Source organism: Myodes glareolus, chromosome 2, assembly GCF_982192425.1.
Source record: "Myodes glareolus chromosome 2, mMyoGla1.1, whole genome shotgun sequence".
NCBI classification, from domain to species: Eukaryota; Metazoa; Chordata; class Mammalia; order Rodentia; family Cricetidae; genus Myodes; species Myodes glareolus.
In genome coordinates, this window is record NC_142027.1 from 89,489,204 (window position 1) to 89,515,780 (window position 26,577).

Consider the following 26,577-nt stretch of genomic DNA (forward strand, 5'->3'; position numbering starts at 1 on the left):
GAACATTCATCATACAAGTTTTAAAAGTACAAATTGGATGTGGTGTGTACATACAATGGAATAGTATTCTGTCTTCCAAAGGCAAAAAAATTCTGGAGCTGGAAAGATGCCTCAGTGATTAAAAACCCTGGCTTCTTTTGCAGAAGACCCAGGTTCAATTCCCAGCACCCACATGGCAGCTCATAACTATAACTGTAACTCCAGTTCCAGGGGATCTGGTACCCTCTCCTGGCCTCACATGCACCAGGCATGTATGGTGCAATACATACATACATATATCCATGCAAAACATTCAGACATAAGGAAATAAGTATAAGCCGGGTGGTGGTGGTGCATGCCTTTAATCCCAGCACTCAGGAGGTAGAGGGAGGCGGATCTCTGTGAGTTCAGGCCGATCTGGTCTGCAAGAGCTAGTCCCAGGATAGGCACCAAAACTGCACAGAGAAACCCTGTCTCGGAAAAAAAAAAAAAAGTCTTAAAAAAAACAATTTAATAGATGCATAATTTATTCTATTCAGCCCTTATCTCAAAATTGCCCGCAAAGCAAAGCATGCTATTATGAACTCACTGGTGATGTTTTTCTGTCGACTTACCGACTGCACATGAATCTGCTGGTATTTTAATTATCGTCTGGTGCCCTGTGGCCACGCAATCAAGGCTCTCCCAGCCACTCAGGCTGCGGCCGCAATATGTAGGCTTACATTAATCTCTGTTGTTCTATTTACCAACAAAGACTTGGAAGTCAGATGTGGGGTTGAAAACCTGCTAGACCAGCAGACCTTTTTTGACCAGAGACACCACAAGAGATGCATCTCTTCCCTCATCTCAGAACCAAAAGGAAGCCCAGACTCGAGTCCCTGCCTGTGTATCTTTTCTATCCAAATGGCTGGCTTCCCTATGACTAATTCCAGTCAGCCCATCACTGGCTCCGTCCCTGGTCAATGATCTGGATTGTGACAGTGTGGACCCAATAGCCCACAGCACCCCGGCTTCCTGCCCTGGGGAGTGTATTGACGTCTGTTCAGTTTCTCTCGCTCACTCGGGTCTTGGCCACGCACACACACAGATGTGTGCTGCTGTGCTCAGCTTCCCTTGGAACCTGCTCTACTTGCTTCCTATTTACTTTGTGTGTGTGCCCCTTTTGTATGTGTACGTGAGGGTAACACCCCACTTAGCCTTCTGTATTTTGTTGTTTACATTTGTAATTTGTTTATGTTGCAAACGGCCCTGTTATCACATTATATGTGATATATAGTGATATTTGCTAATATATCAGATGGTCACTGACTTTTTAACCAAGATTTTGTTTGTTTGTTTGTTTTTAATTATGGTGGGGTGCAGTTGAGTATAGTACCTACAGAGGCCAGAAAAGGCATCAGAAACCCAGAATTGGAATTAACAGGCGGTGCCAAGCCATCCATCAGGGGTTCTAGGAAACAGACTCTGGTCCTCTGCAAGAGCAGCGTGCGCTCTTAACCAGCAGCTGTCTCCAGTCCCAGATCATTGCTTTGTATTGAAAAAAAAAAAAACCAGGTGGTGGTGCACACCTTTAATACTAGCACTCAAGAGGCAGATGCAGGTGGATCTCTGTTTGAAGCCAGCCTGGTCTACAGAGAGAGTTTCAGGACAGCCAGGGCTACACAGAGAAACCTTGTCTCGAAGAAAGAAAGAAAGAAAGAAAGAAAGAGAGAGAGAGAGAGACAGAGACAGAGACAGAGACAGAGACAGAGAGACAGAGGAAGAAAGGAAGGAAGGAAGGGAGGGAGGGAGGGAGGGAGAGAGGAAGGGAGGGAGGGAGGGGAAGAAGAAATTTTCTGAAATTGTCCATATGGTCCCATTTCCTAAAGTGGAAACACGCCATCACAGGCTGTGGGGGTGTGGCTGTTACTTAGTTCTTCTACACGTTTGGGAGGTAGCTCTTTACAAAGACTTTTCGAGTTGACACTACTACAAGTGATGTGCAAGTATATTTGCTTTCCCAGGCCACAACTGAATTTTGCTATTCTCTTTGGCCTTTTGTATCCTGTTCTATTTACACTTTTACACTGTTTCCTTGGTGTATTTCCTTTCTAGTCAACTTAATCGTTTTCTTACACAATAGATTTATGGAGCTCTCTGCTTCCTCGTATGTGAACCACTTGGTTATTTCTTTTGACCGCTTTTGATGTTGGGGGTTCAACATCGATTTGAACCATTCCTGTCAGTTCTTTGAAGTAAATTTGAACAGTGATTTGTGTGTGTGTGTGGGGGGGGGGGTGTTTCAAGACAGGGTTTCTCTGTGTAACAGCTCTTTTTGGACCTTCCTCTGTAGACCAGGCTGGCCTCAAACTCACAGAGATCTGCCCACCTTTTGAGTACTGGGATTAAAAGTATGCCACCACCAACTGTAAAACAATGAACTTTTTAAACAAAGTTTTTTTTTAATTATTCTTTTTATTTTTATGTGTTAGAGGTATTTTGCTTGCATGTATGTAAGTGCACCATATGTGTGAAGTACCTATAGAGGCTATAGTAAGAGGGCATTGGATGCTTGGAAATTAGAGTTAAGGACAGTTGGGAGCCATCATGTGGGTGCTGGGAGCTGGACCCAGGTCCTCTGGAAGAGCAGTCAGTGCTTTCAAGTGCTGAGCCAGCTCTCCAGCCCTTGACATTTCTTTTGGCTTCGTGGCACCTGCGCACATGCACATAAATTCAACATAGGCACACTCATACACGTAATTTTTTTAATCCTTACGGAGACTGGAGGGGTGCTCAGCACTTAGAGCACTGGCTGCTCTTCCAGGGGATTGAAGTTGGATTCTTAACACCTAGATGGTAGCTCCAATCCCAAGAGATCTGACGTTCTCTCTGGCCTCTGCAGACACTGCGTGCATGTGGTATATAGACTTACACACAGGAAAAGCACCCATATATAAAAATGAATAAGGAAATAACTTTTTTTAAAAAAAAGATGGCATCAAATCCCATGAATCTAGAGCTACAGGTGGGTGCAAGCCACTATGTGGGTTGGAGCTGAACTTGGGTCCTCTGCAAGGGCAGCTAGTGCACCAAGCCCCCAAGTCACCTTTGGGCAGAACAAGGAACTTTCATCATAATGTCTACCATACATATTTTCTCATTATTATGATTTCCCTTTGGATAATAGCATCAACTTCTTTTTCTGTTATAAAAAGAGTTTGTTTACACAAGACAAAATTTGGAGGAAGATTGTTTTAGAAAAATGATATTAAAATTGTATTATTTGTAGAAAAACACTCTTAATATTGTTTTAGCATTTATCTATTATATAGATAATTGTGTGTATGGTGTCTTCTACATACATAATATATTCTATAATATCATTTACCATGTTTAAATATGCCATTGTAAGGTAAGTGTGGTATCACCTACCTTTAATCCCAGGACTTGGGAATCCAAGGCAGGTGGATCTCTGTGAGTTTGAGGTTAGCCTGATCTACATATTGAGTTCCAGATCAGTGAGAGGACCCTGTCTCAAAAAAAAAAAAGTCATTATGGGGATGGAGAGATGGCTCAGCGGTTAAGAGCACGGGCTGCTGCTCTTCCGGAGGACCGGGGTTCAATGCCCAGCACCCACATGTCAGCTCATAACTGTCTGTAACTCTAGTTCCCGGGGACCTGACACCCTCACACCAATGCACATAAAATAAAATTAAATAAATTGTTTAAAAAATATCATTATGCCAACTGAATCGTGTCTCCTAAGATCGTTCTCTTGTTTCAGGTATGATATTTTTAATCATATAACAAAAGCCATAGCAAAATCATATGTGATCAAAGTGTTTGTTTCTGGTTTGAAATGTGTTCCTAGCAGTATGATTCCAGTTTCCAAAGCCATGGACTGTGAATGGACATGCGGTGTCCACCGTGCGTCACTGCTCTCGCCTGCATACTCAGAGACCAAGGCAGAATAGAGGGCTGGGGCTAGCTTGGACTACATATGGACATGCGGTGTCCACCATGCGTCACTGTTCTCACCTGCATACTCAGAGACCAAGGCAGACTAGAGGGCTGGGGCTAGCCTGGACTACATATGGACATGCAGTGTCCACCATGCGTCACTGTTCTCGCCTGCATACTCAGAGACCAAGGCAGAATAGAGGGCTGGGGCTAGCCTGGACTACAGAGTGAGACAGTATCTCAGAAACAAAACTCAAAAAAAAAAGTTGTAGACCTCTTTAGTTTTCTTGATCTCCATTGCTGACTTATCCAGCTGACATCTCTAATGATAAGTGAAATACGCATGTCTTTATCTCATGAACCAGTACTTAATAGTCTCGATTTCTAACCTTTGCCAACTTTGTAACCAACAAATTATGTCTTTACTTTGTAATTTTGGTAGTGTCCCATAGTTTTCCTTTTGAGGTTTATTTTCTGTTTCTTCGCTCTTCGAATTTTATGTTTATGATTTCAGACCTCCCGGAATTGCCTTCACTATCATTTATTCAGTAATTAGGATTTTAACCTGGAGTGATTGAGCATGTCTCTAATCCCAGCACTTAGGAGGCAGAGGCAGCTAAATCTCTGTGAGTTTGAGGCCAGCCAGTGCTGAATAGTGAGGTCTCTTAAAAAAAAAAAAAGCTAGGGTTTTGTTTGCTATGCCCCCCCCAGCACACCGCAATGATAGGGGTGTGGGGAAGCCTGGGTACTTCTCCAGGGAAGAGGGCGGGACTGACTGGCTGCACTTTGCCTCCTGCAGTTGTTGGAGAAAGGCCTTCCCAGCATGCAACAGCCGCTCCTTCAGGTCATCTACAGTCTGCTCAGTTACATGGACCTGTCGGTCATTCCTGTCAAGCAGTTTAACGTGGAAGTCCTGAAGACCATTGAAAAATATGTGCAGGTGAGTGTCTGGATAGATCCAGAGCTATCCAAGAGAGACTGAAGAGGCTTGCTTGCAGCTTGCCCTCGGATGTAAAGCCATCTGGCATCCGACCCCACACTTATTCCTCTATATCCAAGACAGACATGCACACTAGTTGATCACACCCTGCGTGGCATTTTTAGAAGAAAGGCAGAAAAAGACCTTAACAGTCCTTGCTTCAGGGGCGGAACTGTTCTATGGGCACATAGTCTGAGTATTCCAGATTCGTACCTGACTGGGAAGTCGGGGGAAGGTCCTGTGCTGCTATCTTATTTCAAAGATTGTTGCGTGAACCCGCAGAGTCTGTTAAAGGGTTTCAAGAATTTGTTTAGGTATAAAATGGGGATAAACACAGACAGATTAGATACTGCTGTGTCCAGCCATTCTGCCCAGGGGAGATGGGACCAACCACTCCTAGAGCTGGCTCTGACTACAAGAGAAGAGTCGGGGAGAGGAAACGAGAGGAGGGGTGGGGAGGGGAAGGGAGAGGAGGGGAGAGGAGGAGAGAGGAGGGGAGAGGAGGGGATGGGAGAGGGGAGGGGAGGGGAGGAGAGAGGAGGGGAGAGGGGAGGGGAGGAGAGAGGAGGGGAGAGGAGGGGAGAGGGGAGGGGAGGGGAGGGGAAAGGAGAGGAGGGGAGGGGAGGGGAGGGGAGGGGAGGGGAGGGAGCAACCCCTCTCCCCCAGCACATAAGTGGCCTTGTGTGCAGACAAGAGCACACCCTAGGAATTGCTGCCCTAAAAGTCATTGGCTAAATCTTTATTAATAAATTTTGATGGTGTCCATAGTCCGCCCCACCCCCCATGTAAACAAAAATGAAACCACTTCCCCAATGAAACGCAGGTCCTGTTTTTCATTCTAAGGACAACACATCTTTAAAGTATGCAGACTGATTTAATTCAGTAGTTTTTTCTCTTGTCCAGCGTCTCTCTGCAGCTGTCATTCCTTTCTCATTAGCCTTTAGAAAATTTAAAGTTCAGGAGGCCTTATGCCATCTGTCCTGGAGGTATTTATTACCACTTTCTGTTTATTAAGAATTTCAGTGTGTGCTCAGTCCCAGGTGAGCACACAGAACTGTGTTCTCAGTGTGTGCTCGGTCACGGGTGAGCACAGAAGAGCTGTGTTCTCAGTGTGTGCTCAGTCACGGGTGAGCACAAGAGAGCTGTGTTCTCAGTGTGTGCTCAGTCACGGGTGAGCACAAGAGAGCTGTGTTCTGAGTGTGTGCTAAGCCACGGGTGAGCACACAGAACTGTGTTCTCAGTGTGTGCTCAGTCACGGGTGAGCACAGGAGAGCTGTGTTCTCAGTGTGTGCTCGGTCACGGGTGAGCACACAGAACTGTGTTCTCAGTGTGTGCTCAGTCACGGGTGAGCACACAGAACTGTGTTCTCAGTGTGTGCTCAGTCACGGGCGAGCACAAGAGAGCTGTGTGCTCTGGAGAGATGGCTCAGGAGTTAAGAGCACCGGCTGCTGTTGCAGAGCACTAAGACTCAGTCCCTATCATCTACCTGGTAGCTCGTAACTGTCTGTAACTCTGTTTCCAGGGGACTCTAGTGCCCTTTTCTGGCCTCCAAAGACTCTCACACATGGTACATATAAAATAACACAGGTGTGTGCACAAACACACCTATGTACACAAAAATTATAAATAAATCCTTTTAAAAGAAGACCATGGACACGGTCTAAGCAAGGCGAAAAGGATTCAGCTGAGTTCTAAGCAGGGAGAGTAGACAGGGACCAAATTATTGGAAGGGAGGGTGGGGGAAAAGGTGGACGGGCGCCCCATCCCTGTGTCAGTTGCCGAGGAGGATATGATGTGATGAGGAAAGAGATCAGGATGCCCAGTGAAAACCCGAGCAGCAGCGAGACCCAGAGAAACCACAGGACCAAGTAGCAGGGCCCTGGGGGTGGGAGGAGCCTGCCTGTGAGCGATCCATAGTCTAACAAGCCTGTGAAGCTTTTATCTTTTAGCAGCTTAAGGTGGCTCCCTAGCAAAATAATACCCTGCGACTTTAACTCTGAGTGATTGGAATATGGCCACAACGATCATTATGTGTTATTTACTGATTTCCACAGTGTGGTTCACTTCCCTTCCAAATGCTCTTTGTCTAGGGTTTGTCTTTTCCTGACTACAGACTTTATGATTCAAGTCAGCGAATTCTAGGCCGTCATGGGTTCAGTAGTGAGCACGGACTCTCAAACAGTGGGCTTCCTTTTAACCCTTGGATGTTTATTGCCAACAGAGCATTCATTGGAGGGAAGCATTGAATATCTTGAAGCTGGTCGTTTCTCGATCAGCCAGCCTGGTGCTGCCTTCCTACCAACACAGCGACCTCTCCAAGATAGAACTCCACCGGGTGTGGACCAGTGCCTCTAAGGAGCTGCCGGGCAAGACCCTGGACTTCCACTTCGACATCTCGGAGGTTCTGACCTACTGTGACTCTTTCCGTGAACTATAGCCTGATTATCCGGGGCCATGGGTAAAAGCAGTTGCCTAGAGAGAGGAAGATTTACATTTGTTTTAAGTGAAGACATCTAAAGCCTAAATTAGGTTCTGTTCTTTTTACAATGTGTGAATGTGGGGCTCTCAATGGGGAATTACTAGAACAGGAAACCACAGGCTGGAGATGACTCAGTGGGTAAGAACACCCACTCTCCAGGCACAAGGACCAGAGTTCAAATCCCAGCACCCAAGTAAAAAGCCTGGGATAGCCATGTGTGTCCATAATCCCACCATTGCAGGTGGAGAAAGGGAGACATTGAGAGCTCATAGGACAGGCTACACAACACGGTGAGATTCCACTTCAGTGAGAAACCCTGTCTCCGATGAAAGACCAGCCTCCCACCCAGTGTCCTGCTCTGGCCTCCACCTGCCCTGGGTGCAGGCATGTGCATGGTTCACTCAAAGGAGAGAGAGAAGAAGAGAGATATTTCTTCAATGGCTTTCATTTTTTTCCACATTCAAGATGTGACATCTGCTTCTATACTTAGCATTAAAATTATATTAAGATATTAATTCCAGGCAGTGGTGGCACACACCTTTAGTCCCAGCACTCGGGAGGCAGAGGCAAGCAGATCTCTGAGTTCAAGGCCATCCTGATCTACAGAGCAAGTTCCAGGATAGCCAGGGATACACAGAGAAATCCTGTCTCTAAAAAACAAAACAGGAACTGGAGAGATGGCTCAGAGGTTAAGAGCACTGGCTGCTCTTCCAGAGGTCCTGAGTTCAATTCCCAGCAACCACATGGTGGCTCACAACCATTTATAATGAGATCTGGTGCCCTCTTCTGGCATGCAGGCATACATGCAGACAGAACATGGTATATATAATAAATAAATAAAAATCTTAAAAAAGAAAAAAACAAACTGGTTCTCTCAAAAAAAAACATAACAAAAAACAAATTTGGGGGACTGGAGAGATGGCTGAGTGATTAAAAGCACTGGCTGCTCTTCCAGAGGACCTTGGTTCAAGTCTCAGCACCTACGTGGCAGCTCACACCTCTCTGTGACTACAGTTCCAAAGGATCTGGCACCTTCCCAGACATATATGCAGGCAAAGCATCAATGCACATAAAATAAAAATAACGAAATCTTAATAAAAATATTAATTCAACAGCCATATTTAATTGGGGGGGAACATTTTTAATCCTTTGACTTGAGATCCAAAAAATCTAAAGAAAGCATTATACAGTTAGTTACATCCCTCAGCTCCCAAGGACTCAGAACTGCTCCAGAACAGTAGCCAGGTCCAGAAAGTTCTGCCACTTCAGGGATCTCGAGCTGGTGTCGGGGAGACCTCCTTGGAGACAGAATTTAAAAAGTGCCCCCTGCCTGACCATATACTGTAAAATTCCCAGAAGGTGAACTTTATAAAGTATTGCACAACACTTTGGCCATGACCTCATCTGTTTGAATAACTGAAATAATAGAAATAATTCAGATAAAATTGTCAATATTTGAGAGGACATCAAGATTGATGACTCGAGATTGAGAGAAGGAAATGAACTTTAATCTTTTATTACAAGAAATTTTTGCAAGTTTGACCTGATGAAAGAAGCCTATGATCTCAGCACGCAGGAAACAGGCTACAGGTCCAGAGCCAGCCTAGTTGATGGAACAAGTTCAAGGCAGGCAGACCAGGGCTACAGAGAAAAGAGATTGGGGTGGGCGTGAAAAGGAGGGAGGAGCGGGGAAGAGAAGGATTCTTTCAAGCTCAAACATCTGGAATTGACTTAACTGACCTCTCTATTCGCTTCAGTCTTCATCGCTGGAGTCTGAAGCAGTGATTCTCACCCTCCCTCATGCTGCAACCTGTGGGCAGAGTCCCAGCAGCCATTCCCAAACAACCACAAAGGGGTTTACTATTAATTACAAATGCTCGGCCGATAGCTTAGGCCTACAGCTTGTTTTTAGCTCATTATTAAGACTTAAATTAACCCATTTCAATCAATTACGTGCTGCTGTGTGGCTCATAGCTTATTACATCATTTTGTACACATCCTGCTTCCTCTGCCTGTGGCTGGAGACTCCTCTGACTCCACCCTTTTTCTCCCAGCATTCTCTCCACTCCCCCCATCCTGCCTAGCTATTGGCCAATGAGTTTTTTAATAACAATGAGAAAAATACGTTTGTACAGTGTACAAAGACTGTTCCACAGCAGCGACCCTTAAATACAGCTCCTCATGTTGTACTGACTCCCAGCCACAAAATTAACTTTGTTGCTATTTCATAACTGTAATTTTGCTACTGTTAGGAATCATAATGTAAATATTTTTGGAGACAGAGGTTTGGTGAGGGGGTCATGACTCACTGGTTGAGAACCACTGATCTAAAGTATAATGAAGTCATTGCATTGGTTTCTTGCTGACAGCCAGGGTGTTCATGGTGTGCAAATGGCTCAGAACGTGTCTTGAACACCTGGTAAATGAGCCTGCGTGTGACACTGAGTGTGACACCTGATCTGGCTCTAACCACGTGATCAGTCTTTAATTACTTCTGGGCTGACAGTTCCTTACACTGGAGAAGCGTTAGGGTGGAATAATTCTCTGCATTGTTCTTTCTCCAGACACCAATCATCGGGAGACGGTATGATGAACTACAGAACTCCTCCGGGCGGGACGGGAAGCCTAGAGCAATGGCTGTCACCCGTAGTGCGTCGTCCACCTCCTCAGGCTCCAACTCCAATGTCCTTGTTCCTGTGAGCTGGAAGAGACCCCAGTATTCTCAGGTATAGCACCCTATGTGAAACTAAAGTCTGCCATTCACCACTACCCCTAGTCATGTGGCCATGCAGACTCCAGTGCCTCCAGCAATGGGGTCTCACAGCATTGAAAGGGCAGTCCTTCTGTTGGGAGCAGCCCGTTGGGTTTAGCTGATGGACTCTTGCCTCTCCACTTACTGGTTCTGGTTCCTATAGCTTGGGGAAAAAAAAACTGAGCTTCCATTCATGTGCAGCCTTATGTGTAAGACAGTCCTGACCCTCGCCTCCTACCCATGTCCAAATGAGTCCTCAAAATACCAGTCCCTGCTATCCCCTTCAAGAGCTCACCTCCAGCGATCTAACTTCCTCCTACTAGGCTCCCCCTCCTAAAGGGTCCACCATCTTCCCAGTAGCACTTCAGGCTGCTGAGTAACCCTTTGGCACGTAGGCTTTTGATAAAAATTGAAGATCAAAATGACAGCAGCATCCATCTTGGCTCTAAGCACAGCTGCATCCCAGATGTTAGGATTCAGAGCCTTGCACTCTCTCTCCTTCTCACTGCCCCACCTTTTCTTCCCAAGGCCTTGGCCTCCTGCTGTTCCCTCTATTAGCTCCATTCTCAGAGAGACCCTTTCTAGAGGAAGCAACAGCAAATCCTAGTGGCTCCAGATTGTCAGGGCTTTGGGTTCTGATGATTTCAGAATGGAGACTCACCCTGTTCTGACATCCACAGTCGTTGTGGAAAAGGAGCCTTTTGTTAGATTGATTTATCTTTATTCTTTGTTTATGAGTGCTTCGCCTGTGTCTGTATGTCTGGGCACCCACCATGTGCATGCAACACCTGTAGAAGCCAGAAGAGGGCAGCAGATTCCCTGGAACTAGACTTCCAGATGGTTGTGAGCTGCCTTGTGGGTGCTGGGAACTGAATCCAGGTTCTCTGCAAAAGCAACAAGTGCTCTTAGCCGCTGAGCCATCTTTCCTGCCCAGGAAAAGGAAATCTTGCACAGTGCTTGAAGGTAACAGAGAGGAGACCTTCCCAGAACATAAAGAAAGCCTGGGTTGTTGGCAGCAGACTAGGTGGGCACTGGGCAAGCCCAGTACTGTGTCTGCACTGAAAGTGGTAGCATACAAGAAGAGATATCCAGGGAGCTCATGGATGGCCATGGAAAGATCAAGGAATTGATTGTCATGGAGGCACACACCCACCTGGATAACAGGGTTGCTCTATATGGCTCAAATATAGCAAGAACCTTCTTTTAGTTACTACTCACTTTAAAATAAATAATATACAACTGGAGAGATGGCTCAGCAGTTAAGAACACTGTTTCCTATATAGGACCCAGGTTCAGATGCCAGCTCACAAGCATCAGTAACTCCAGTTACAGGGGATCTGATGCCCTCTTCTGGCCTCCATGTGCACTGCATACATGTGGTGCACATCTATATACATGCAGGCAAAACACCCATACACATAAAATAGAAAAATGGTTTTAATTTAAAAATCAATTTAAAAAGAGAGCTAGGGATGCACTTCTGTGTTAGGAACATTTGCCTAGCATGCATTGCAGCCCTTAGCACCTCAAAAAAAAATAATTTTCCATTTTTAACTTGATGTATTTTTGAGGGATTGTGTATGTACCATAGTACATGCCAACTGTACCATATGTGTGGAGGTGATAGGACAACCTGTCGAGTCAATTATCTCTCTCCACCATGTGGGCTCAGGGGCTCTTACTCATGGAGCAAGGCTTGACAGCGAGCATCTTTACCAGCTGGGCAATCTAACCAGACCTGATAGCAATTTGTATAACTCTGCTGAATGGTTTTCTGTCAACTTAACACACACTAGAGTCATCAAAACTACGGGGACCTGATTGAGAAAATGCCTCCGAAAGATCAGGCTACAGACAAACCTGTAGGCCATTTTCTTAATTAGTGATTGATAGGGGAGGGCCCAGCACATTGTGGGTAGGTGGTCCTTGAGTGTATAAGAAAGCAGGTTGAGTAAGCCACGGGAAACAAGCCAGTGACCAGCATCCCTCCATGACCTCTGCATCAGTTCTTGCCTCCGGGTTCCTGTCCTGTTTGAGTTCCTGTCCTGATTCCTCCAGTGATAGGCTGTGATGTGGAAGCCTAAGCCAGATACACCCTTTCCTCCCCAGCCTGCTTTGGTCATATCAGTCCATCACAAAAATAGTAATTCTAGTGAGGACAGTTAACTCAGCAGATAAAAAATATTTGAATATACTACTGTCATTTGACTGTGCCAAGTCTGTGTGTCTTATACCTCAGTTACCTGGAACTACATTTTAAGCATGACCATCCACTTTTTGTAGCTAGGACCTATCCTATTAAGACAGATTTGCTCATGGGACCTCAGAATGAAAACCTGTGTTTTTATTTTTTTTGTTTTTGTTTTTGTTTTTTGTTTTTCCAGAAAAGAACAAAAGAGAAATTGGTTCACGTCCTTTCTCTGTGTGGCCAAGAAGTCGGACTGAGCAAAAACCCATCTGTAAGTTCTATCGTGTACCATGGTCGTCTTGGTATCGTATTGCTTTTGCCTTTCGTCTGTTCTGACATTGATCTTGAAGATTCTAATGTGAATAACGAGTCTGATAGCCACCATCGACATTTAGCCCATGTTACTCCTCCTCACCGCATGAATCGTCATCCGTTCAGAGACAAGGAAGGGTTCCAGTGCTCTCGGTTACGTTCAGACCTCTATTTATTTGTGTAAACACCCAGACTACATCACCACATATGTGATGGTGTCCGTCATATCTCCACGACGCACAGGCGAATTCCTCTGATTCCTCTTGAATATAGTTTTGCTCACTGCACGCTCACCGTATTATGATATCACCATTTTACTTACATAAAATAGCATAAAAGTAAAAATGTATTGGCAGAAGTTTACTAAAAATATTATTGTCTGCTCACTAGTCACATCACAATAGAAAAATGTTTTTCAAAACCAGGCAGTGGTGGCACACGCCTTTAATCCCAGCACTCGGGAGGCAGAGGCAAGCAGATCTCTGTGAGTTCTGGGCCAGCTTGGTCTATAAGAGCTAGTTCCAGGATAGGCTCCAAAGCTACAGACAGACCCTGTCTTGACAAACAAAAAACAAAAACAACCTAACTATTTATCAAATGATGCCATATAAAATTTCACTGGTGTTATATGCTCAGAAGCAATTTCTAAAATTAATGGAAAACTCAAATTTTGTATGGTGAGCATATTTTTAGAAAAAAAAATGCTAAAAACCTCAGGGCCTGGATTCTATGTATATTTTTGTAGATTACAGTATCTTTAGTCTTCCATTAAGAAGAAATAGAGAACTAAGTAATTTATAATCAGCGCAGATTTCTCTGTGAAGCTGTGTTTTATTGTCCCAGACAGTGTCTGCTCCGCATGAGCAGGTAAAATAATAGCCACCCAAGAAAGTGTGACAGCGTGTCACCTGATCACGTGTCGCTGGGAACGCACCAGCTAAACAGGGCTTCTGTTTAAGTTACTCTTGGAGTGTGTCTTCATGATCAGAGAGTCTGCAACTGCTCCGGTGGCATTGTTCAGGGCACAGTGGCCCACAGCCTTGGGTTCTGCTGCACAGAACGGCTAACCAGGGCTGTTTCTCACTGATGCTGTGGGCAGCACTTTTCCCCTAAATTCACACCGAGCACCCTCAGATTTTCTGGTGACAATGTCTGTCTGTATTAGGTTCCAATCATTACAGTGCACACCAGGAAAGATGTCTCCATGGAGGAAATCGGACTCACGTTGAAAATGCCATGGCCCTCTGTTTGATTTATCTTACATGCTCGTTTGTGATCCTGCTCACACGGGTGTGTCATGTTGCATACATTTCATGGGAAATGGGTGACATGTTCCCTATCCGAAATGCCTGAGACCAGATTGCTCCTGGCTTCAATGTATTTTAGATTTTGAAGAACTGGGGTACACTTGTCCCAGTGATCATCCCTCAAAATCTGGACTTCTCCAAAATTTGAAAATTTGAGTCATTTCGTCACTTTAAAAGTTGTAGATTTAAGCCAGATGTGGTGGCGCGCACACCTGATCCCAACGCTGAGGGCCAAGGCAGGCGGATCTCTGTAAATTCAAGGTCAGCCTGGTCTACAGAGTGACATTCAGAACTACAAAGAGAAACACTGTCTCAGTAAATTAATTAATAATAAGAGCTGCAGATTTAAAACATTTTAAGATTGTGGGTTTTCAGATCTGAGATGTTTAATCTATGCAGTCTAAAACACAGGGCTGTTTTTACACACGAGAGAGAAAAAAATGCTACATGCAACACTCATTCACTCTTTATTCCCCGGAGAGAGATTAGTTATATTTCTGTTCTTATAATAATTTTCCCACTTCAAAGGAACCAGGAAATAATATAATGTTTATATCAGATGTCAATACAGAATATAACTCCTCTCAAAAAAAATAAATAAATAAGATACTTGAGCCACAGTTTAGTGACTGTGACCTGGGAACACAGACTCAGGTTGACCAGAATGTCTTATTCCCATGGAACTTTCCTTACAAACTGTGACGTTTACCAAATGCACTGTCGGAGACAGCAGGCAGGTGACATGAGGCAGGGGATGCCCCACCACTAGATGTCACCTGATGACATCCTTAGCTTCGATTGGCGGAAGCTAGTGGCGTAGGAAGAATATAATTGAAAGGTTTTACTTACTAATCAGATGGCTGTTGGGTCAGACCCAAGGGTGAGCAAAGGATTGTCATTAAGGGGACTAGAAACAGCCCAAGCTGATCTTAGCTCTGGATCAGCAACGTTGCAGCCCTCCACAATAACGAAGTTCTACTCAGTCATTCTTTCCTTATGGTGGGAGTGGTTGCTTTTGTTTCTGTTTTGGTTTTTATTTTGGTTTTTCAAGACAGGGTTTCTCTGGGTAACAGCTCTGGCTATCCTGGAAATCACTCTGTAGACTAGGCTGGCCTCAAATTCTCAGCAATCCACCTGCATCCACCTCCCAAGTATTGGAATTAAAGGCATGAGCCACCACTACCCCGTGGGCCTTCATTCTTATAGAACCTTCAACACAGGTATGTCTCCCCCCCTTCCCTATTTTTTCCCCTGGGGATTTCAGTTCACAAAAGAAAGCTTTCGATTTGATTTCATATCTGTATTCAACAGCGGCTAACTAGCAAAACCTTTGCTGTCTATTAGTTCTTCAAAGTTCTATTAAGCCAGACATGGTGACTTATACCTGTAAACCTAGTAACCTAGAGACTGAGGCAAGAGGACCATCCTGAATTGGAGGCTAGCCTGGGCTACATAAAGAGTTCTAAGGCAGCCTGAGAGACAGAGTGAGAATGAGACCTGAATCTCAAAAAACAAAAACAGAACAAACCATTTTTATAAAGATCTGTTTATGTCTCAGTATCTGGGCATGGTGGCTCGTTCCTTTAATCTCTCTGTCTCTCTGTCTCTCTCTCTGTATCTTTCTCTCTCTCTCTCTCTCTCTCTCTCTCTCTCTCTCTCTCTCTCTTCCTCTCCTCTCCTTTCCTTTTCTCTCCTCTCTTCTCCTCTTCTTTCCTCTCCTCTTCTCTGGTTTTGCTGGAGCTTGAACCCAGAGACTCTTTATATGAGCAGATGCTCTGCCACTGAGCCACACCCTCTGTGTGCCAGCACTTGGGAGGCAGAGGCAGACACACCTCTGAATTTAGGGACACCCTCATCCACATAGAGAGTTCCAGGCCAACCAGGACACACAGTGAGACCCTGTCTCAAAAAGTGAACTAATTAAGAAAAAAAAAAAGTCTAAATAAAAGGAACCTAAGCCTGAGGACTTGGCTTCTCTTTACTAACCCTTCCCAGTCTCTGGTTAGTCTCTCAAAGGGTTGAAGCCTTTGTTCCCGCGGTTCATTTTACAATTACATAGCTTGACGTCATCTGTAAAATATTATTTATGGACATTTGATTGTGAAGGTAGATAGTTTCTAACCTCAGTAAGCTTAAAAAGAGTGGAAAATTTCAGCTGCTCCAGTTTGTGAACACATGTGTAGTTGTCACACACACACACACACACACACAGAGACACACACACACAGAGACACACACACACACACACACACACTGTCCCACTGTCCACTCTAAGAGCCAGTCAACTCTAGAATGCTTTTGTAGTGTAAGCACTTGAGTGTTTGCAGCGTGTTTAATCCGAAGGCCCCTGTCCAACATAAATAATAAAAGAACTTTCTAAAAATACCCACGTAAGGAATTAGGTGTGTACTGGAGGCACAGTTCTCCGGGGAGCCAATGGCTATCACTCGTTGCACAAACAACCGAAGGGAGGTGAGTTTCTCAAAAGAGGATTCCTTTGATTCCTAGGTGATTTTTTCCTCGTGCGGGGACCTGGACCTGCCGGAGCATCAGGCCAGCCTGGTGTCGTCTGAGGACGGCCCCCGGGAGCAGGAGAACATGGATGACACCAACAGTGAGCAGCAGTTCCGAGTCTTCAGGGACTTCGATTTCCTGGACGTGGAACTGGAGGACGGGGAGGTACGGTGTATTCTCTGTCATGGTCACCCTCTCAGTTTGTCCTGGGCTGACCAAACGGTGTCACTTTCCCTGCTGGCCACTCTCTATAGCAAGGTCTCTAGCTGGAAAGCTGTAAACTCCGTTTTCGAAGCAACTTCTCCAAAGCACAGCGGCTTCACTTTTGCAAAAGTCACCCCACCCTTCCTGTCTGGGCTCGCAGCAAAGCTGCCAGCTTCTTTCTAAATGGCAAAGATCTGAGTCGTAATAACTACACAAAGACTGTGTGTGTAGTCCAGGGAGGGGGACTTTCTTATTTAATCACAGGAATGCATCATTTCTAAGCATGTTCACTGGGACCTGGGCAAAAAATATGCTAAACATTTCATTCCAAACGTAAAGTCGCTGTGATGTAGGTACTTTCAAAGCCAGCTTGCCACCCCGTGAGATCGGAGCCTGAGGGCTCCTGCATTCTTGCGCTGTGTTTGATGAAAGCATTAATGCTTGGGATAAAATTTAAAACATGAGACAGAGACCTACTGTCTTTTTCCTGCTTTGGGTTAGCTGATGGTCAACATTCCAGACCTCTAGAGCAGCTGAATTCAAGTCCTGGCAGGCGTGTACAGATCTGTTTGTTTGGAATGGCAATCATGGTAATGAGATGCTCTTCTGCTATCTGTGGGTCTAGGAGGAGGAAGAGAATCATCTTCATTTGTACAACTCAGGGCTTGTTCCCTGGAAAGGGCAACGTTTTGCCTCCAGGGAATGAAAAACTCAACTGATTGAGTGAGACTGTGTCTCGTAATGCTGCATTGGTCCCGTTCCTATTGAATGCAATGTACTCTTGGTTCCAAGGGGCTTTCGCCTGCTTTTCAGCTAAAGTAGAGGCCCCAAGTTAAAGTTTATTATAGCCTGCAGTAGGTGGGTGCCTCTTAACTTAACCATAATCTTAAGGGAAAACGAGATTCTGAGTGGCTGCCTGAAAGAACGTGACTACGGGTAACCCCACTTATGTCTAGTTGAGGCCAAAGTGCTGTCTTCTGTTGACCTCCCAGGGCCATATTTTGCCCTAAATGTCCCAGCAGGAAAGATGCAGCTGCACAGAATAATCATTATTTCCCTAGATAACACACTGAGAAAACCCAGACCTAAAAGCACTGGCTGCGGTTGGCACCATTGGTAGAGTACCTTGGCACCATTGCTCAAGGCCCTGGGCTGTATCTCCATCACTGTCCCTCTCCCTGAAAAAAAAAGCAGTAAAAAGAAAAAAAAAGAAAAAAAAAAGGACTGCTGGATGTTGTGACGCACGCCTTGAATCCCAGCACTGGAGAGACAGAGGCAGATGGATCTCAGTGAGTTTAAGGCCAGCCTGGTGTTCCAGGACAGCCAGTGCATAGTGACATCCTGTCTTAATAAACAAAAGAATCTGGGTGGTGCACACCTTTAATCCATCACTCTAGAGGCAGAGACTATGGATCTCTGTGAGTTCAAGGCCAGCCTGGTCTACAACAGCTAGTTCCAGGACAGGCTCCAAAGCTACAGAAAAACCGTCTCAGGGAAAGAAAAAAAATTTAGGGGGCTGCAGAGATGGCTCAGCAGTTAATAGTACCAGCTGCCTTCTAGAGAACCCAGGTTCAGTTCCCAGCACCTACCTACCTGGCAGTGTACAACTATCTGTAACTCCAATTCCAGGGGGAATCCTACATACCCTCTTCAGGCCTCTACAGGCACTGCTTGGACATGGTGCACGTATTTACCTGTAGACAAAACCCTCCATACACATAAAATGAAATAAATATTTTAAAAGATTAACATGTGTATAAGGAGCTTGAGAGAATAAGAAAAATTTATCCGAACAAAGGGGTGTACGTCTGTAGTCCCAGGTACCTGAAGGCACTCTTGAGCCCAGGAGTTCAAAGTCAGCTTAGTCAGCACGGAGAATCCTAATCTCCGTAATAAAGGAATAAACCCTCGAGGTTGTTTTGCGGTGGCTGAACTAAAATAAAATAAGACACTGAAATGTGGACAGGACATGGAAGCATTTGAGCATCATCTTGAATGTTAGGTCTGCCCCTTGAGCCAATGGGTATAATAAAATCCTACCTGTGGACCCAACATGAGGACTCAGTTGGCAGGTCTGGGGTGTGCAGCGCAGTCAGACACACGGCTGGCACCCTCTGCACCAGTCAGCCCAACAGTCCCGCCGGTGGCGAATAACCGGCGATGAGAGAGCAATGCCGGCATATTCTGGCTTCTCCAGGAGAAACACGGTTGCCTAAACAGAAAGCAAAGAGCAAACAAAAACCCAAGCTGTTTTTTTGTTGTGTTTATCCCTTGTCATTAAACAGCTTCTGAAACTTCAATAAAACCTTCACAAGGGCTTTTGCCCTTCAAGCTTCCAGGAGCTTCCGGGCTCTATGTCAGTGCTAATAATTTCACATCCGAGGTAGACTGACCACAACCGCAAACACTTTTACCCTCGTGAGTGTGGTCAGCTGGTGCCACTTTCTTGACTCTCGTATCTCTCCCGTGACATTTAGCCATTTTCTCATGAGTGAATATTCAGGCGTTCTAAATAAACAGGTATTAAAGGCAACAGCATTGTTTTGGGGAGGGAGCTGTTTCTGAAAGCGGCCTCACGTCACTTCAGCCTCGCCATCTTCCGGGAAGATGTGCGGGACCTCTGACGTTGACTTTCTCACTGGAGTTTGAGCATATTTTCCTTCATTTATATGAGGTTGTGTCAACCAAAGAATATGCTGTTAATTAACACTGTTAGTTGTTGTGTGAAAGCTAAAATGTGCTGGAGTATTTTATACAATCATTTAAAATAGACCTTCTGTTTGTTTTTCTGTCCATTCAAACTGCTCCCCAGGAACTTCAGGTAAGACCCTGCTATTCCTAATTCTGGTGCACTAGCGGATTGTATCATTGCATAGTTATATAACAACGTGAGTGATTCCCTCTCCCCCGCATTCCCTCCAGCACACGTATGCCTGTTTGTGTGTAGACTTCTAGTTAGCTGTGTGTGATAGTAGGTGGTTTTTGTTTTGTTTTGCCCCCCTCCCCCATGCCTGTTCTCGTATGGAAATATATTCTAAAATACAAAAATGCTTTATTAGCCTTGGTTCTGGAAGTTGCATGGTTGTGTCTCTTGAGAGGAGACAAGTCTTGGAATATTATCTATGGCTAGGCACCCCATTGTTCCTGATGTGGCAGTTACACACTGGATGAGTTCTGCTGTTCTGGAGGAAGTGAGATCAGACTAAGGATGAACCTAAATGACAGACTGGCTACTGAGCGCAAATGAGGGCTGGGTTCCATTCCCGAAACTGCCGATAAACAAAACAAACACACTAAAAAAGAAAAGAAAACCCACTTCCTTTTCTAAGGATCCAAAGCTAGCTCTCTCTGCCTGGCAATAGATAGATCTTCATCCAAGCCAAGTGTCCTTCAAGAAAAGGGCGGTGCCGATAGGGAGGTCACCCTGGCACCTGTCTTAAAGAAGCTGACCCATGACCCTGTCACATGAGGGCTCACACTATGTAGCTTCATGGTCGCGCCTTTGCTTATCATGCACAAAGTCCTGCTTCCGTCCCCAGCACTCCAATGATAACAACAGCAATCATTCTAATGGGATTTTATTCACAATAATTTCAAGAACATCATTTTTGACATTTCTGGGGCATTCGTAAATACTCTGCTGCCCCAGCATAAACTCTGGGTGGTCTGTTTAAGTTTGATAACTGCATGTGCAAATGATCCATTTGAAGTAGTTAGCCATGCTCTGTACTTTTATATACATAATCTGGCATTATAAACAAACAGGGTTTGGGCTTTTAACTTTGTATATGACATAAGGTACAAATTGGACATCTGGTAGAGAGACAAGATAGGCAATCCTCACTGAGGGTATCTTGTTCCACGCTGAGAAAATTGGGCTGGGGGCTGGAAAGACAGTTAAGTGGTTAAGAACACTGACTGCTCTTGCAAGGGACCCAAGTTCAGTTCCCAGCACACCGACTTGGCAGTTCACAACCATCTGTAACTCCAGTTACAAGGGATCTTACGCCCTCTTCTGGCCTCCACCGGCACAGCACACACATGGCACACAGGCATACACATGCAGACAAAACATTCATACACATAAAGTAAAAATAAACTTAAATATAAAAGAAGCTGGTCTAACTTTCACCCATGATAGAATTTTGTTGTGTATGCTAGAAATCCAACCCAAGAAACTGTTATATTAAAAAAAAAAAAAGGCTAAATACACGTTCTCACGTTCTACCCCTTAGCTACACCCATAGCCCATCCACCTTACCTGGGACTAGACTAGGTACGGGTTGTTCCATCTCAACTACCACCAGGGAAATAAATAATTTCAGCCCTTTTGCCTGGAATGGAGCCAATACATCCTCTATCGAGACGGCTGTTACTTGTGCCTCCCAGTTCTTATGCCCAGTGGGTTCAGGGGTTGTCACCAGGTCAGGGAACCCCCACATCAACAAGAGCATCTGTGCCCGGTGTAGCAGCTCTTACCTTAGATACCCTGTGACGCTTCAGACCCAGGGTCAATGGAGGTGACCTGCCCTCCAGGGCTGTTGCTCATGAGACTCAGTCCAACACATCTATTCATTTGGGACAAGAAATCTGGTGTTGTGAGTCTGTGTTTATGTATTTCTCCCAGGATCTTCCCCTTCTCCCATCTTCATTTCTCTTTAACTTTGTTCTTTTCTTCACAAGTTACATTTTTCTTTTCTTTTCTTTCAAGACTTTTTTGTCTTATACATTGTTTTTTTCACATTCCAACTACAGCAGTTACTTTAAGCTAAGGAATTAACTGTTCCTACCAGGAAGAGTAAAACTACATTATTTAGTGGTAATTTATCACATCCACTTAGGGGGACAGGTACAGACAGAATTTCCTTATCTAGACTGCTTGGGACTATAGAAGGGTTTCAGATTTGAGTAGTTTAATTTATTTACTCATTTATGTTGCAATATTTGCTTACACATAATATACACAGTTTCTGGAGGATGAGACCTAAGACTTAATGCTAAATTCACTTTTATTTCCTCTGTATTTAGCCTACAGCTAATTTTATGCAGCATTTTTAAGGGTCCTGGGTTTTGACTGTGATCTGTACCATGGAATTTTCTACTTTGGTGGGGGGGGGCTCCATGATGGTGCTTAAAAATTTGGGATTTTGGAATACTTCAAATTAGGGAATCCCGACCCATACAGCATAAAAGCATGAATACAGAGCTAGGTTTTGTTCCCAGCACCCAAGCTGCTCAAAGCTTCAATTTCAGGGACCTGATGCCCTCCTCTGGCCTCTCTGGGCACTGCATGCACATGGGGCACAGGCATGCATGCAGGCAAACATACACATAAAGTAACAATAAATAAATCCAACTGGGCGGTGGTGGCACACGCTTTTAATTCAGCACTTGAGAGGCAGAGGCAGGTGGATCTCTGAGTTTGAGGTGAGCCTGGTCTACAAAGTGAGTCCCAGGATGGCCAGGGGTACACAGAGAAACACTGTCTCAAAGAAACAACAATTATAATAATAATTCATAAATCCTAAAAATACCATAACAGGGAGAGATGGCAGTAATAGTGTCTGTATCTGGACCAATGTGTTTAAGAATCTTACTATTGCTTTCCCTCACGAATAGCCAAAGCTATTTGGACAAACTAGGTCAATGCTTGTTACAGGAGAGGCGTGTAACACTAAGGTCTGTGATACTGGGGAGAGGCGTGTGACACTAGGGAGACGCGTGTGACACCAGGGAGACACATGTGACACCAGGGAGACGCGTGTGACACCAGGGAGACGCGTGTGACACCGAGGTCTCTGGCACCGACAAATCTGCCTTATCTGGAGACTTGAACCAGGGGAGGAAAATCAGCCTCCCACCCACCACACTCTAGGCTCACTGGCGGCTCTCGGGTTGTCCTGCTGCCCGCTGACCTCTCGTCAGAAGCACTTTATGAGGCGGAAGAGGCTAGTTCTAACCCAGGCGACCTCATTTAGTCTAAAACGTGTTTATCATCAGGGTAGAGACCTTCCTTTAGTCCTGAGAGAAAAGCAAAAGGCAAGTCCTGTATTCATGTCTGCAAGAAAACAGAGTTATGTTCGCCAAACAGACTTATTTAATAGCGGGTGTTGGTGGAGATGCTCTGAGGTAGAGCTCCAGGCTTTCACTCCATTGTAGAGCCAGTCAGAATGGGTAAGTCAGCAGAAATCTTTAATACAACGGCAAGAAATTTAACCACTTCCCTGCTTGCGATGATATACAGATGAACCTTAAGCAAAAGCCAAGATGCAGCTTCCATGTAGCGCATGGCCCGCCAAACATTGTCTGGCTCTCACAAGCCTTTAACGTTGCATTTTATCTGTGGAATCTGCTGTGGCAGACAGTCTGTGATGTTTACTTAATGCTCTTATACTTAATAGCCAAGAAATTCTGGAATGTGCTTCGAGCAAATTTGCTCCTCCTTCTGGTAAACTCTTCAAACAGGGGCTGGTGGGAGAAGGGAATGCACACTCATTTTCGAGTTATTGTAATACTAATAGACTCCCCTTTTTTGGATAGATTTTTGAAAGCACCATAGTTTTCTAGGCTTTACCAAAATCAACTTTTAAAGATATATATATTATCTGCTGGGTGTAGTGGTGGACATCTTTAATCCCAACACTTGGGAAAGAGAAAGAGATGGGTAGATCTCTGTGAGTTTGAGGCCAGTCTGGTCTACAAAAGTGAGTTTCAGCCCATCTAAGACGAAACAATGAGACCCTGTTTCAAAAAAAATAATAATAAACCAAATGTATACACACACACACACGCACGCACGCACGCACGCACGCGTGCGCACACACACACACACACACGAGAAGAGCCCCCCACTTCTACCCACGAGATAACACTCACTGACAGAAAGGTCCGCCCTTTCACCTCCTCCCATGGTAAACTGCAGCCTGGGTACCAACACAGATGGGAGCATGAGGGCTGATGCTGACCACTTTCCTTTCTGCGCTGAGACTGACTGACTGACTGACTGTGTGAAGGCGTGTGTGCCGGGGCTGGAGCATGAAGGGCCGCCTGTGCTGTGATTTCAGGGGGAGAGCATGGATAACTTCAACTGGGGAGTGCGCAGGCGTTCCCTGGACAGCCTGGACAAGTGTGACATGCAGATCCTGGAGGAGCGCCAGCTCTCCCGAAGCACTCCCAGTCTGAGTAAGATGAACCATGAGGACTCGGATGAGTCATCGGAGGAGGAGGACCTCACGGCCAGCCAGATCCTGGAACATTCAGACCTTGTAAGTAGGGGCGCTCCCACTGGAGAGAGCCTTGGCTTTGGTGTGGTGTGGCTTCATTTGGTTTGGTTTGGTTGCAATTAAATCGAGTTTTGTTTCCAGCTAAATACACTTTCTATGGCTGCTGAGCTGAAATCTGAAATCGGGTGCGGGCTAAGTGACCTCTTCTCCGTAGGTGGCAGATGGCACCCTAAGCCACAGTCATACTGGGTTGCCCACTGGGTTGTTGACGGTCCAGTAACAATGACATAGAATCTGGAAAAATCATACCTGTCAACCAACACCTGGAGAGTGGCGGTCTGTGTTCTTTCGACGGGAACTTCATGTTACATTTTCTTTCCATTGCTTTCTAAACAGATCATGAATCTCTCCCCCTCCGAGGAGGCCAATCCTATCGAACTGCTCACCACTGCCTGTGACTCCACCCCCGCCGGCCCCCATTCCTTCAACACCAGAATGGCAAGCTTCGAGGCTTCTTTGCCTGATTTAAATAACCTGCAGATTTCAGAGGGGTCAAAGGTGAAGAGATTTGGGAAATTTTTATTGTAGTTTCCTGAAGTGGGTGGGGAAAAAGAAAAAGAAAAAAACCCTAGTTAAGAATTCCTAGCGGAGGGAGTTAAGAGTGGGGCCACCTCACTCCTGGGATCTCAGTGAAGTGGTTGCGCCCTGTGCTCCTGGCCCGGCACTTTGGATTTGAGCAGACTTACTGCCTGAGGCCTTTATAGAATGAAAGAGTTGGCTTCTGATTGGTGGAGAGAGATGGTTGTGGCTGGGCAGGGCATATTATCAAACGATATGCCAAGGGAGGTGTAGGAGTATACACGCATGAGGGGGGAATTTTTTCTTGTGTAGGAACCGATTATACAATTTGCTCATTGATTCAATGCTTGCCTCTTGGCACAAAATAGGAATATTTAATGTCAATCACACAAAATTATGCCAGGTTTGAATACAGTTCTCCTTGCTAGACTCCCCAAGGAGAAACATTACCCAGTGCATATCATTTCTTTGTCTTAAAAGGTTGGCTTTAAAAGAAAAAAAAATTCTGTGGCTATTATATTTAAAGTTTTATCTACACTTTTATTTTATCAAAATTCACAGAAAATGGCCTAGCCATAAAACCATCCACTTGCATGCTATAACAACACATATGCTCTATAGTATAAGATTTTTTTCTTCTCAATTAGAAATGCCAAAATAGTGTATCACAGTTAGAATAGAAGTAGTCTTTCCTGGCCAGGCAGTGGTGGCCCAGGTCTTTAATCCCACCCCAGGAGGCAGAGGCAGGCGGAACTCTGTGAGTTCGAGGCCAGCCTGGTCTACAGAGCGAGTTCTAGGACAGCCAGGACTACACAGAGAAACCTTGTCTCGGGGGAAAGAAATTAATTATTGCTGACCCTCATTTTGGCTATGGTTTTGCAACTTTGAAGAGAAAACTGTGGTGTGTGTGTGTGTGTGTGTGTGTGTGTGTGTGTGTGTTACTGCTAAAGGAAACTATAACACTTTCTATATCATTTTACAATATACTAAAAACAGAACTGAAATCTTTGATCTAATTTAATTTAATTTGATCTGAATGTTTTAAACTAATAGCAACTACTTAGGTGTAATTATCTAAAAATATTAGAGCTTAAAAATTATTTCTAAGATTGTCACAATTCAAAAGTGAGAATAAGGACTATAATTGGAATTCTTAGAGATAGAAATGCCCCTTTTGGGGACAAAATTATATATATACACACACACCAAAAATTTTGTTCTATAGTCAGAAATACTAGAATCCTAAGGTTAAAACCTTTAAGTTGAATTTCTTGGAAAAACATATGTTTCTCAGCATGAATACATTCTTTCCATTTTTCTTTTAAATGCTAATAGGTAGGTAGGTAGGTAGATTGGTTAATTGATTGATTGATTTCTCTTAAGAAAAATAATCTAATTCTATCAAAAAACATTAAGTCTTGTTTCTAAAGACATATCTATTTTCTCATGACCAAAATTTCTGTAGTATTTGATATACTTAGGATGCTAGAGAAAACCCAGATTCATCCATAAGAATTCGGCACCTCCACGGACACAGCCTGTCCCATCTGCCTAATCTAGCTCTGACATTCTGGCTAATTTCTCATTAATCCTAAATTCAGAATACTACAAACCAAGAGCCAGATGTTAACCCCCAGTAAGGGTCTCTACTTCACCTTGACTTTGTTTTTGTTTTAAGATGACTCAGAGAAGCACGTACACGCGTTTCCTTCCTCTTCTTCTCTGCTGTGTGGTCCAGTTCCTTCCTCTCGCAGAACAGTTCGTTCTCCGGCTGACTTCCTCCCTGACCTCAGCTCAAGCCCAGCCTCTTTTTCCAGTTGACTTTCTGAATCTCTTCCCTGCCTCCCACTGATCCAAGATCTACCTGCCCTAGCGCAGTTAGTTCTTGTTTATTGACCGCACTCTGGCGAGGGGAGAGCCACCCTCCCACCTTAGCCACTGCCCTTAGAGGGTAGCAAGAGGAAGGCAGGCGTGCGGATGAGTGGTGGAGCGCCTTCTGTAGGGAGAGCCTGTCACCCCAACACAAACACACTAGATTCTTCTCTGAGCACCGACTGTGCCATGCAGCAATGCTTCTACATTCTGGCCTTTACTGGAAAAGGGATTTCCTACTGGAGAATAG

At 44.8% G+C, this 26,577-nt stretch overlaps 1 protein-coding gene across 7 annotated transcripts in view; it reads left to right on the forward strand.

The window, feature by feature from the left end:
• Fry (FRY microtubule binding protein) overlaps positions 1 to 26,577 on the forward strand; it is a 393,449-nt gene that overhangs the window by 331,067 nt on the left and 35,805 nt on the right. For 6 of the 7 annotated variants that reach the window (XM_087902760.1, XM_087902746.1, XM_087902750.1 and 3 more), the window contains 7 exons: positions 4,718 to 4,858; positions 7,119 to 7,298; positions 9,941 to 10,102; positions 12,513 to 12,587; positions 16,444 to 16,614; positions 23,718 to 23,918; positions 24,273 to 24,434. In XM_087902760.1, the coding sequence (XP_087758886.1) occupies positions 4,718 to 4,858; positions 7,119 to 7,298; positions 9,941 to 10,102; positions 12,513 to 12,587; positions 16,444 to 16,614; positions 23,718 to 23,918; positions 24,273 to 24,434 (1,092 nt within the window). The remainder of the gene's footprint in view (positions 1 to 4,717; positions 4,859 to 7,118; positions 7,299 to 9,940; positions 10,103 to 12,512; positions 12,588 to 16,443; positions 16,615 to 23,717; positions 23,919 to 24,272; positions 24,435 to 26,577) is intronic. The other variant, XM_087902759.1, reaches the window with a different exon arrangement.